This window comes from Phalacrocorax carbo, chromosome 1 (genome assembly GCF_963921805.1).
Source record: "Phalacrocorax carbo chromosome 1, bPhaCar2.1, whole genome shotgun sequence".
Classification (NCBI taxonomy): Eukaryota; Metazoa; Chordata; class Aves; order Suliformes; family Phalacrocoracidae; genus Phalacrocorax; species Phalacrocorax carbo.
In genome coordinates this window covers 16,548,504-16,561,425 of record NC_087513.1, presented here as the reverse complement: position 1 = coordinate 16,561,425, position 12,922 = coordinate 16,548,504, and the positions used below count along the sequence as shown (strand labels likewise).

At 43.6% G+C, this 12,922-nt stretch overlaps 1 protein-coding gene across 1 annotated transcript in view; it reads left to right on the top strand.

Annotated features, from left to right (window-relative positions):
• Positions 1–12,922, top strand: part of LAMB4 (laminin subunit beta 4) — a 44,044-nt gene that overhangs the window by 13,204 nt on the left and 17,918 nt on the right. Inside the window, exons 12-23 of the mRNA XM_064445142.1 lie at positions 1,001–1,180; positions 1,976–2,085; positions 2,573–2,652; positions 3,666–3,816; positions 4,761–4,892; positions 5,632–5,817; positions 6,990–7,111; positions 7,820–7,940; positions 8,912–9,089; positions 10,445–10,588; positions 10,816–11,047; positions 12,632–12,789. Of these exons, the coding sequence (XP_064301212.1) occupies positions 1,001–1,180; positions 1,976–2,085; positions 2,573–2,652; positions 3,666–3,816; positions 4,761–4,892; positions 5,632–5,817; positions 6,990–7,111; positions 7,820–7,940; positions 8,912–9,089; positions 10,445–10,588; positions 10,816–11,047; positions 12,632–12,789 (1,794 nt within the window). The remainder of the gene's footprint in view (positions 1–1,000; positions 1,181–1,975; positions 2,086–2,572; positions 2,653–3,665; positions 3,817–4,760; positions 4,893–5,631; positions 5,818–6,989; positions 7,112–7,819; positions 7,941–8,911; positions 9,090–10,444; positions 10,589–10,815; positions 11,048–12,631; positions 12,790–12,922) is intronic.

Sequence of the window (12,922 nt, the reverse complement as noted above, 5' to 3'; positions counted from 1 at the left end):
CATCCCCATGCTTAAATGTTCATAGGGTTGTAAAAATGTTGCCAAACATGTAACACCCAAACTACCTTTTAATGTAGCTGCATGACAACATCCTTGAACGAGCGTTGTGAGAAGGGTTGCATATTCCAACTCATTGCTAAACCAAGCTTTGAAATCCATCAAGGCTATCATCTTTCTTGAACAACGACAATATAAATATGAATAGTAATAGTTCTGTTGCTTCTGTGGTAGTCAGGGATTACAGGAGAGATGCAAAATGATGGGAGGAGTAGTACGTTTTGCTAGATACCTGCCATATATAAGAAAAATAAGCTTTCAGGTGTGAAAGCCGTTCTGAAAGATGAGCTAAATTCAGTATTGACATAGGATGTGAAAAATGCTCTGAGTATAATTTAATTGTAGTAATTGGTTGGCATGACAAGTCCTTAAGGAGCTGAGGGGAGATTACCCATGGAAATGGTGTGGTAGATGTTAGCCTTGCTGTGAGAAATGGGTAGTGCCTTAGGAAAAAATGGGAGGCATCATGAAGTTAGTGTCCCCTGCTGAATCCATTGCTTCCAGTAAATAATTCAGCTATGGCCAACTCAGACCAGCTCTGGGGAGGTGGCTCACACTTGGTACCTTTCTGCAACCCTACAGCTTTCATGCAGCATCCCCAAAAGTTATACTTTATAGTTATAGGGCCCTCTCCTCCCCAGGTACTCTGGAGAGGGTAGGGAGTGGATGAGTAATGCCAGTTTCTACCCAAAGCAAAGGGTATATTTCTACTAAAGTAAAGACTGTAACTCTCCTCCAGAGAAAAAGTAGACCTTGGAAACACTCATATTTCTTAACAGCAACTGTGCATTAACTGTAAAGCATCCAACTCAGCAAGCATGGATGAACACCTCTGATTTTTATAAGAACCCTGAATTTGTGCCTTCTTGCAGTTCTGTAATTGCATTTTCATGCTTATATCTAAATGTGCTTTTTTCACATGTCTCCTTGACCATGCCTGTAGCTTGCAACTGTGACCCAGAAGGTACGTTGCACAATGGCGTGTGCGAGAGCCGCACAGATCCTGCTCTGGGAACGGTCGCGGGCCGGTGTCCTTGCAAGGAGAACGTGGAGGGTGTCCGCTGTGACAAGTGCAGGGCACACTACTATGGGCTGAGCGGCAGTGACCCTCTGGGCTGCCAGCGTATGTAAACCACCTCTTTTGTTCTTCTTTCCAAAGCACTTTTAAGAGATGGAGGTAGTTGAATGCACAGATGCACACGCTAATGCTCAGATACTACCTGCTTCACAAAACACCTAGTTGCCTACTATAACTTAGTGTCAGTGTAATTTAAAGTACCTGGCAAAGATGTAAAATCACTTGCAGAATACATAGTATATTATAATGGACCAGGCTGTTCTTAATAGAAGCATTGTTAAATGTGCAATTTAATTGAAAAAGGAGTTTAAAACACATTAAAATAATTTTAGAATCAAAACCAGCACAAGGGTGAATGAAAAGCCATAAAGGGGATCCCACGAGTTGCTGTTAGGATGCTTGGACTCTGCACTGCATGGTGCAGCATCGAGATGGAAGGAGCTGCTGCCTTGCCATGATAGCATCCAGCCAGCCGTTCCTCCAAGCGAAGCTTGCTGAAAAACACATTCCGCCACTACCCAGGCACCCTGTGAGTTTGCGAGCACATTATGCGCACCACATTGTACTCAGCAACAGTCAAGGACTGTGCAGTGTGGATCAGCACACAGCACATGGCAAACCACCACACCGGACTTCTGCCGGTGCCCCTGCTCCCTCCGGAGAGGGTCCCCACTGGGGAGGCAGTCTATTCCCCAAGCGCAGGCCGAGGTCTGCCGGGTGCCAGGCTAAGTCTGGTGCAGACCGTCTGTCCGGAGGACAGAGGCTGCCTGTCACACTGATGCCAGTCCTGCTGCCATCACTGGGGCCCACAGCGGTAACCGCGCATTTCTCTCCCTGCAGCCTGCAACTGCGATCCCTCTGGCAGTTTGCCTTTCTCCACCTGTGATCCTGCCACAGGAGAGTGCCTCTGCCAGCAGTTTGCCACGGGGCAACGCTGTGAAAAATGCCTTGTATGTATTCTGTTTTTGTTATTACTTTTGCATGTGGTTTTAGAATTCTCCTCTCCCATCTCCCACCTTTCCATTGCCAGCAAAGTAAACAATTAGTCAAAATTCAAAATAATTTTACAGCTGTATGCTCCCATTTTGTATTGACACATCTGGTTCTTTTTTACTGCTTGCAAACCTTTTTGCAATCAAATTACACTAGGAGGAGCACTCACAGGAAACAAAGGCAATGCAAAATCATGTTCTCAGACCATCTTTGCTATTTCCAGAGCAACTTCCTTGCACAAACGAGTAAATACCTGGCTATTCCTGCAGTGGCTGATCTCCCATGCAATCTGGTGAGAGAAGCAATCTCACATGGCCAAGCACAGCTAGGCAAGTGCTCCAAGGAGTGCTCCAGAGCATCGTTCATCCAGGGGAGTAAGTTCTGTTGTGCTTTACATACTTAAGTATTTGCCGTAAAAAATCTTTCACTTTCTTTTTATGCCAGGTAGGGTACTGGGGTCTTGGCAACAGCTTGTATGGCTGTTCTCCGTGTGACTGTGACATTGGTGGATCCCAGAATGACTTGTAAGTTGATGTTCTTCAAGGTTCTTTTTTGTTTTAATTTTTATAAACTCTTAGGCTACACTTTCTAAGTAGGTTCATACAGTCTCAGTACAAATGGGAAAACAGACTTGATGTAATTTCATCACAAAAACAGTGTAAAGTCATGTTGGGATCTTGGAAATTTATTTGTGATTTTAAAGGGGATTTATCTTTTTCCTTTGAAGCCACCCCTGAATCAGCTTGATTCACGATTTGTTAATATAAAATATAAACTGCATGGTTTGAGAGAACCAGAGGCCCTAATATTAATAGAAATTACAAGTAAGTTAGAGATTACTTTTTTAACTTAGCTTTGTGCATCTACTTCAAAAGCTAGACATATCTTAATTTTTTCATTTTTTCTGTCGTACTGGCTCCTATTCAAAATATGTAATTTCAGAAGCAAGCTTAGTTTCAGCTGGGTTCCTTCAGAAGTTTGTTGGGCAGAGGTCTTCAATACTGCTGTTAGACTTCAGACATAGGAGCACATAGTCCGATGCCCTAGATCAGCTCCTTGTGAGCAGGTAAATCAAAGCTGGTAATCATCTGATGTGTTAAATAAGCGTGTAAGTATATGAAAATTACCATATCACATCAAATCAAAGGTCCTTCTGATCTTATGCCATGCCTCTAAAATTATGGGTGAAGATACTTAAGAATCGTGATAGATACAGTAATATATATAGGAACAGGGATAAGAAATGGATACAGGAATACATAGTAACAGATGCTCAGGAAACAAAAGGATTTGTGCTTCAGGTACAGAATGGAGGGAGAATGACAAAGCATGTCATGCCTCCTAGCACTGAATAAATCCAGGACCAGAAGGAGGAAACAGAGGGGGTGGGTAATAGGAAGAAGTTTAAGGGGAGGCAATCCAACAATGGAAGAAACGAAGCAAAGCTAAAACAAGGGTGGAGCTGAGCTGCTCTCACTCTGTGAGGACCCAGCCATGCTGTGCTCTGACATCCTCCCTTTACCAACTCTTACCCTAGGTGCTCACCGAAGGATGGTCAGTGCAAGTGTCTTCCCAACATTGTGAGTCGCCAGTGTAACGAGCCAGCCCCAGGCTACTTCTTTTTACCCCTGGATTATTATATTTATGAAGCTGAGCATGCAAAGCCCCTTTCTGGCTCTGCGCCCTTGGTACGTAGTTGGCTTTTTAGGTGTCGTACTGAGAGGGGATGCATGCAGTGGTGGCACAGGAGCTGAGGCTGAAGAGAGGAGCCCTCTCCCAGGGAGCAGCCAGAGCGACTCTTCAGCAGGAAGATACAAAGCAAGTTCCCTTGGCCAGCCTCAGTTCATCCTTGTTCTTCGTGGACATAACTGCCATGTAATTGTGGCTGTTACCAAGGAACAGTCACTACAGCGTGGTGTTACCTGCAAAGCTGTCCTTGCTGCTCCTCGAGTGCAGGCTGGTCTATCATGAATTAGATAAATTAATTTAATTATTTAAATCAGAGGAAAGTGTTTCAATTGCCAACAGCTATCATGAACTGTGATATTTTTGGGAATCTTCGACAGGGGAAGAATCAAATTCCTGTCTGCTCCATTGTACTCATTCCTGTTGCCTTATATAATGGCACTGACTGTAACCCAATTTCCTCAAGAATGTGGCATCCATCTGCAATGTTTTTAGAAAAAATAATTTTTCTTTTTTTCCTCAATATGGGGGTGGTTGTTCCCCATGCAGGATACAAGTCTGGAATGCATTCCTTCTGCTGCCTATGTTTTCACTAACTTTTCTTCTCAGATGTGTTGTCCAGAAGCTATAGAGAAGAAGTAATAGAAAAAATGTTTATTTGCAGGTCACATCCACAAACATTTAGCTACAATCACAACCAGTAATCATCCTACAGTCCAAAAATTAAATGGAAAACAGATGTCTGGGACATAGCTTAAGAGGAAGTGCAAGTTAATTGTAAAGGAGTGAGGGAAAAGGGTTTCCAGCAGCTGCTGGGCCATAGTTTAGAGTTTCACCCAGCAGAGAATAGAGCTTGTTTTGAAAGTGTGGATTTTCTTTTAGTTTCTTACCTACATTTCAATGTTGAGACAGTGCTGTCCCCTCTCTCATTACTTTTACTTCATAGGTTAAACCAAGCACTCTTCCAAGGTGTGACATCTACTTTCAGAAGCAAGGCTATGAGTTCATGATAAAAAATGGAAAGATTGTGTTAAACAGAAGCAAGAAACGAAGTGTAAGAAAATCTGGACTGGAACAGGTAAATTGGTACTTTAATAGTTACTTAAGGCTATACCAAATACTAAAATTTTATTTTGCGAAAGAGGGCAAGGAATGTCTGAGCATGTGGGATTCACAGTCCTAGATGTTACAATCCTGACACAAATGAAATCAATTTTTTTGGTACACAGTGGGGCTGGACATTTTATAATTCACATCGGCAGGTTTGCTCTGATATGTCCAGTGCCATTGTAGGCTCAGGTTCAATGAATTGTTTAGAAGGAAAGAGCCCCCATAAAAAGTAAAATTGGGTTTTTTTGTTTTGCTTGCAAGACATTTCCAATGTTTAAGTGTACCTAGATGTTAACGTGGTACCTACTGCACTTAATTGCTGTCAGCTTTGTCATTGTAAGTATTGATATTTATTTACACAGCTTATTATGAAAAGTCCAGACATGTATGAAATGAAGCTTAATCTATTTAAGGTTTGCAATGTGAATGCCTGGAAATGCCAAATATACAGAGATGGATAGATTATTCTAGTCCTTCTTGTTGCTGTTGTTGCAAAGCTAGAGGAAGCTTTTCTGTATATGTGACCCTAAACATCCTACATTTGGGAAAGTGCTTAGATTGTCAATCACAAGCTTGTTCAGAAAATGAGGCTGGCTGGTGGCTGAAATAAGTAAATAACATGGCAAAAATACTTCCTTTGGGTTTTGTTTTTTTTTTTTTGTAGCTTGGCTCTGTGTGTTGTTGAAAATATCAATACGTCTTTGCAGGGTACAGTGCAGTTTGGACAGGACTCGGCTGTGTCGGTGGTTTTCAGGCAGCCCAGCGCCAGCCGGTCTGTCACATGGACGGGGCCTGGTTTCGCCCGTGTTCCCAGCGGAGCTGGGCTGAGATTTGCCATCAACAATGTTCCCTTTGCTATGGACTTTGATATCGCTATTCGTTATGAGCCTGAGGTACTTGTGATGCCTTTTGTGTCTTGTGATGTTGTGATAGATGCAGAGCCTATTTAGTCAATAATAGAGCACAGCAACTTGTCCCACTCTTTAAATTTAAAATTGTTTGCCTTTTCATCCTTATCAGCAGAGTGACATGCCCTCCACTGATCCCCTTAACTCTTACCACTCATATCTGAAGAATCAGTATCACAACAATTTCCTAAGCTTTGGCCAAGATTTCATCTTCTGCAGTTCCTCTTTTGGTACCTTTACTTGGACTGGACTTTTGTTCACAAATCAGACACAAGGAAAACGCAGCTGCTTGTAGATGGGCATCCTGTATTTCTAGCTGGGATTTTCTGGGCAGGAAAGTGTGCACAGGCAGGAGTGATCTGAGTACATATTTATCCAGGGCTTTTGCAGACATCCAGTTTCCCAGTTGTGCCAGCTGGGCTCTGAGATGTGTGAAAGTTGTAGGAAAATAGCCAAAATCTTATTTTTTGCCTGAACAAAATTTCTCTATGATGAAGATATGTCTAGGGAAATCTATTAACCCAAATCTGGTTAAAACCCAGTCTGCACCCATGTCAAAAAACACAGGCAAGTGTTTTATCAGTACCAGTATTTGTACATGCCTTGCTCTTTCACTTTGCAGCTCCTTGGGACAATCCCACCACTCGAGATCCTCATTCCTTCTATTGTATTCTGTTGTCTTACTGTCATTCTGAGGCAAACAAAACTTCCAGTGTCTTAAAATGTGAGAACAATTTTGCAGTGGGCTGGTTTGATGTAGCTTTTTCCTTCTAAGGATTAGATTAAGCAGTTGAATTTTAAAGACTTTTGTTACAAAGTCTTTTATATTTGTTATTCCTTATTAGATGTGAGAGGAGGCAGATAATGAAGGACAACACTGTGCTAAGAAAGGAAACAACTCCAATGACTTTAGCAGAGCTGTTTCCATTTGCACCAGCTGAGGTTCCATTTCCATCTCTGCTCTTCAATTAGGCATTCCAAATACAATGCATTTTTCACAAATAACATTAATTTTTTAGTCCTGTAAAGAACAAAGAGAAAATCTGTTTTGTAACTGCAGTGTGCAATCATTCAGATGGCTTTTGTTAACCCTGGCAAAGAGAAAGTGGGTTTTTCCGATATGAAGAATGCCCATAAATTTTGTCTTTTATTTATAGTCCTTGGAAGACTGGCTAGCAAGTGTTGCCATCCAGCCCACTGGTATTTTGTCAAGTCAACGCTGCAAAAAAAAGGGCCTTTCACAGGAGCCGTATGTGTTGCCTCTCCCAGCTACAAAGAGGTCTGACTATTCCTCTCCTTTCGCCTGTAGATTTTCTGTGTACAAATCTTTTACTGAAGCACTGCAGAGCAATAAACATGTGGGAAAGTGGGAATATTAGAAACACATGTGTGGCCTTTCCTGTTGCTGTCACACCACAATACCACGTAGGGTATAAGGAAGAGTCTTATGCTCTAGTCCTCAGCCTGGCAAAAGTTTGCCCAAGCCAGGAGAGCAGCCTGAGATACTGCTGTGGTTAGTCATTGCTTTGGCAAAGATCCAGCTCCAGCTATTTCAGTATAGAAAGCAAATATTGACTTAAAGTCACTGTCCTAGTCTATTTTCAAAACCAGCTTTTCATCTTGGACCTATATAAAGAATAGAGAGGAGCCAAGGGGACGTGACTGAAGTCTTGATCAAACAGGGACAGGAAAGGACAAATATGACCAGTGAGTTGCAAACTCCTTTACTTGAAGTAGTAAAACCTGCCATCTTCAGTCTAATCTCACCAGGTTAAATCACACTTGGTGAATCACCCAGGCAGAAGTCATACAGCTTTGCCAAGGCCTGCAAGCAGCGGGGCTGGTTGTGCTCCCCACAGCAGCAGGGCTTGCTCGGGGCTGTAGGCGTTAGGATGCAGGCACAGAGGGGAGGGAGTGCTCACAGCATCACGTAAACTTGCCTTGTCCCAACTCCTGGCTGTAGCTGTGCTTTATTTCTGCTGAACAGGATAGCACTTCTGCAAACTCCAGCCTGCCTGGAGCCAGGAACAGAATATTCTGTGGATGTGTATTTTTCTCAGCCTTCTGCCTCTGACCCAAAGGTGAAATCGTTCATCTTGATTGACTCAGTGAGTAGTTCTGTCAAAATTCCCTTGAGGCTGTATTTATACCAGTGTGATTCTTTTTTACACAGACTTAACTCAAAAGATTTTAAAATAATTTATAGTGTGTTTTAATAGAAACTCAGGGAAGTGTGCTTCTGCTCACCTCCACTGGCACTGTGTTTGCATGTTTTTGTATGGGAAGAGAGAATTGCATCTGTTTTAATTTTCATTGAGCAATATCATGATAGCTCATCAAGTCATACTTGTTGCATATGTTGATAGTCAGAGTATGTACCTCTATCGGCCGCTCATTTATTATGAGCACACTCCACATACGCTGACAAGATGCTGTGGTTAGGGATATAAATTCATGCAGATCTTCATCACTTAGGTTTTTATAAAATCTCTATAATTTGTCTGAATCTAATTTAAAAAATCATGAATAAAATCAAAGATTATATCGGAAAAGTAAAATTAGTTCTGTACTTTCCCAGGAATCAGGTCCAGACATTTCCCAGGTTTCCACCAAGTCAAGAACTGGGCGTTAGCTTTGGGTCTTCAGGAAAATATTTTTAAGTTCATTCCTCTAATTAGTTATGTAGAACTGGACCTGACAAGTGCTGGCCATACATGGACATAGAACCTTCAGCTGATTTTTCCCTATCTCAGTAATACAAGTAAAAATTTTGGCCAGATACTGGTTTTGGAGTCATCAGCGTGGCATCTTAGAAGCAAAAACAGTTCTGAGCGCATATCTGAGGTCTTATTTTATCTGACATTTTTATACACAGTCTTTTTTATTTGAAGAACTCGGGGAATCTAGACCTTCAGAATAAATGTGAATTTAGGTGACTGGGCAGCACTACAGCAGATTTGGAAACACGGTGCTCCAGGCCTCTGTCCTTGCAGTGCGGAGCACAGTAAGAGAATGTGGGAAATTCTGGTTTTCAGTATATCTAAGCAAAAATATTTTCTTTTCCCTCTTAACACCAAAGCTTGGACTTATTCCCAGAATTGGCTCTGTGGAGAACTTGTGCAGTGAAAAGGATTTAGATGAGTACCAGAAGTATCACTGTATCGAAATCGCATCAGAAGTTGGACCTCATGTCCTGCCCGAAGCGTGCGCACGGCTGATAGTGAGCATGTCAGCTCGCATTCACAACGGCGCCGTCGGTAAGGAGCAACCTGTGCAGGCAGCTCTTTTCACTTGAGTTTGTAGGATATGTTGACTGGGGAGCTCTCAGCCCATGGTGGTGTAACGAAGTGAAGCTGATCAGCATGTGGTATGTTTGGACATACAGGGTATGTCCTGCTGAACCCTGAGTGCGCTGCAAACACCTTTTGGTGGTTTGGCTCTCAGAGTCCATCATACCTGGTGAGCTTCATGGAGCAGCATGACAGGGACCGTGGCAGCACTTGTGTGTTTTCTGAAGAGCATTTCAATCATATTCATATGCAGCTTTACCAGATGGCCAAAGCAGAAACTTTCCTACTTTTCTGGCTGCTGTAAAATGAGAGAAGAGGTTTTAATCCCCCTCCCTGGATGCTGCAGGCCATCTGGATGGCCTGGTAGTACTCCAGGCATGATGGCACACAAGTTGATGTGCTGGAAGAGATTCACCAAGAAAACCTCAGTGGTGCCCCAGGCAAGGGGGCAGTGGCAGTTGAGGTTTGACGCCCCAGGCAGTCTCCTGGACTGCACAAAGGGCAGCTGGGCTCGGTGGCTCAGGAGACTTCCCTTGTGTTGGGCCCAGAGAAATGGAGCTTCTCTGCGCTTCCAGTAACAGGAGGGGCCTTTCTGGACAATGTTGGTGGCCAACTCTTTTCATAGACCCTTGTCTCCAATAGACCTGATAGCATCTGCTTAGTTTAGGCTATTTTTAGAAGGACTGATGCCTCACACATCATGTGATGTGGTCATGGCTATGCAGCCATAGACCCACCTTGTTTAAGTTTGCGCTGTGGTGACTCCACATTAGCCCAATTCCCATAGTGATGGGATTCTCCCAAAGAAACATGGCACTTGGCTTTCTAATGCTGGCATCTGAGCATCCTGGACAAACATTCTCTGAGTCAGCAAACCAGCTTCACTCAACAAGTTAGTCCAAGGTGTTCAGAAAGCAGCAAACTATACACAGGTGCGGGCTGTCAAAGTACTGCTTGCAGGTTTTGTCCAGTGCTGCAACTAGACACAGATTTATATCAAACCCTTCTAGACTTCAGGATATCTCCATTTTGGATTTATATATTGCTATGCCCTCTTCTGTCCTATCCCAAATATGTGCTGAAGGCAGTGCCCTGAATGTGGCAGCTCCAACACTGAGACTTTTGCTGGTGCCTGATACACCATCACCATCCATGCTACAGCATCAATTAATCCAAGTCATGGCCATCAATGGCTAGTGAACCCCTGAGGAGAATAATCAAGCTCTTTTCTTCCTATTTTTAAGTGTAAAACCTGCAAGTTTACAAGAGCAGTCACACTCATTTATAGCCAAACCTGTTTTGATTTTCTTTCCCCTTGGCAGCATGTAAGTGCAATCCCCAAGGGTCACTGAACTCCACCTGCAGTAAACTGGGGGGCCAGTGTCAGTGCAAAGCCAACGTTGTGGGACGCTGCTGCGACACCTGCTCTGCGGGCAGCTACGGCTTTGGCTTCCATGGCTGCTACGGTGAGTAATTGGCAGCCAGCACCAGTACCAGTATCTGGCTCTTCATGCATACCCCAACATTTTAGGGCTATAAATCCATGATTGTGTGTGAAGCAATATAAAAAATGTTTCCACAAATAACAAATTTTTCCATCCCTGATGATTGCACTGCCTTTGAGCAGTGTCAGCAATGAACAGGGTTGGTGGGAATACATTCAGGACACACATTTGCTTTTGGTGTTTTCCAGCATGCAAGTGCCACCCGCAAGGCTCACTGAGCACGCTGTGTGACCAGGTGACGGGGCAGTGCTCCTGCCGGCGGGACGTGGATGGTCAGCGCTGTAGTCAATGTCTGGCTGGGTATTTTGGATTTCCCCACTGCCGTCCTTGCCTGTGTAATGGCTATGCGGAGCTTTGCGACCCAGTGACCGGAGTGTGCCTGAACTGCCGGGGGTTTACAGGTGGAAGCCACTGTGAAAGGTAAGCTGATGGGCAGCGCTGCAAAGCTCACCCAAACACTGGTGCTCTCTGAAACACATGTGTAGCTGGGGGCCCACCTACATCCCCATGAAGGCATCAATGACATTAACTGGAAACACATACCTAAACCCAGGATTTAACTGGGCCTAACTGCTGAATGGCAGGTACCAATTTGTTCAGCAAATGCATGTAATGCCTGTGGGAGGACTGCAGGCACAGCATGCATGCAGCATTGCAGCAGGCTCCCTGCAAGAAGGCATTTGAGACATGGGTGCCACAGCACCACGCACTTGAAGACATGGGCAAGGCACTGCATATGAGATACACTGACTCCTGCCAGGTTTTAAATTGCCAGGAGACTAACTTTGTGCTGAATACTCATTTTAATACATGCAATTATCTCTGAGGAGCTTAAATAAACATGCCCTCTTTGCTGGTTTGTATTATTTCCATACGACCAGCAAATGACTTTCCCACATGTTCCAGCTCTGTTCAAAACAGTACTTCTCTTTTTTATTCTATACACTGGCAGCAGTCTCAGGGTTCAAAATGGATGTCAGAATTAAATTCGTTAGCTGTTTAGTTTAGTTTCGCTGGATTGTACCTTATCATTCACTTTTAAGAGGATTTCCCCATGAAACCTATTGAGCTTTTCTTGCAGTGCTTTTGGACAATACAGCCTTTGGCTATTGTGCTTGTAGGTGGCAAATAGATTAAAAATGGGAGACTGAAATACTTGTTGCCCTGTGCCTCTGCAGGAGCTCCAGACCCCAGGGCGAGGATAATCGAATAGCCAAGACTTTTAGCCTGGCTTGTATACATATAGAGAATTGTGTTACCGTTTGCCATAGTAAGGCAGATCAAAGACTGAGGATGCTGTGTTGCTGCAGCTGCGGGGCCACGGGGGGCCGGGTCGCAGAGGCAGTGGCAGCAGGTGGCCGTGGAGGGGACTGAGCCCCCAAGTAGCCCTCAAAGCCCCCCACCTGTCTGGCTAACAGCACAGCCACGACCTCCTTGAAACAGCCGTCACCCTGGGTTTGCAGAACAGGTCACACAGAGCATGGCTGATTTCAATACATGTACTGCATCTAAAATATGCAACATTCTCCAAGTACTCTGAATGAATCATTGCTTTTTTTGCCCATGCCAGGACTTTCTAACGTCATGCCAACCACTCTTTCTGTGTGTGTATGGAAATAGATGAATATATATGGTGATAGGTGAATATTCAGAATTTTTACACGGCCGCTTTTAGCTGCCTATGCACAGCAAGTGTGACACATCATATGTGTATATTATAATTTAGATTAAAATTGTTCTAGAGTAGGTGAAAGTTGTCAGAATTATTCCCTGAAAAAAAAACCACATGTGTTTTTCTTTTTGCTCCAGATTTTGGGAATGCAGCTCTGATTTTCCATTTTAGAACACCTTTGAAGCTGGGTATATCTGTACCAATTAATGGCAATAGCAACACAATGTCCTGGAATATTAAAATAATTATACAAACATATAAATTGATTCACCTGCAGGGACTGAAGGGAGCACTTGACAATTCCCGCTGCTTTGTGTTGACTGCTTTGACAGGTGCGTGGATGGCTATTATGGAAACCCTCTGAATGGAGAACCCTGCCGCCCGTGCATGTGCCCAGGGGCACCTACAAGCAATAGGTATTTTGCACATTCCTGTTACCAGGACTCCCAGTCTGCACAACTAGTCTGCAGTTGTCTCGAGGGATATTCAGGTACAAAGCAAAATAAGGGCTGGTTTTTTATACTATTAACATAAGACAGAAAAATTACCATCTTCTGCCCATCCTCTGTTCAGAAATGACAAGTGAGGTAATGGTAACAAAATAGATAAGAAAAGTTGACTCA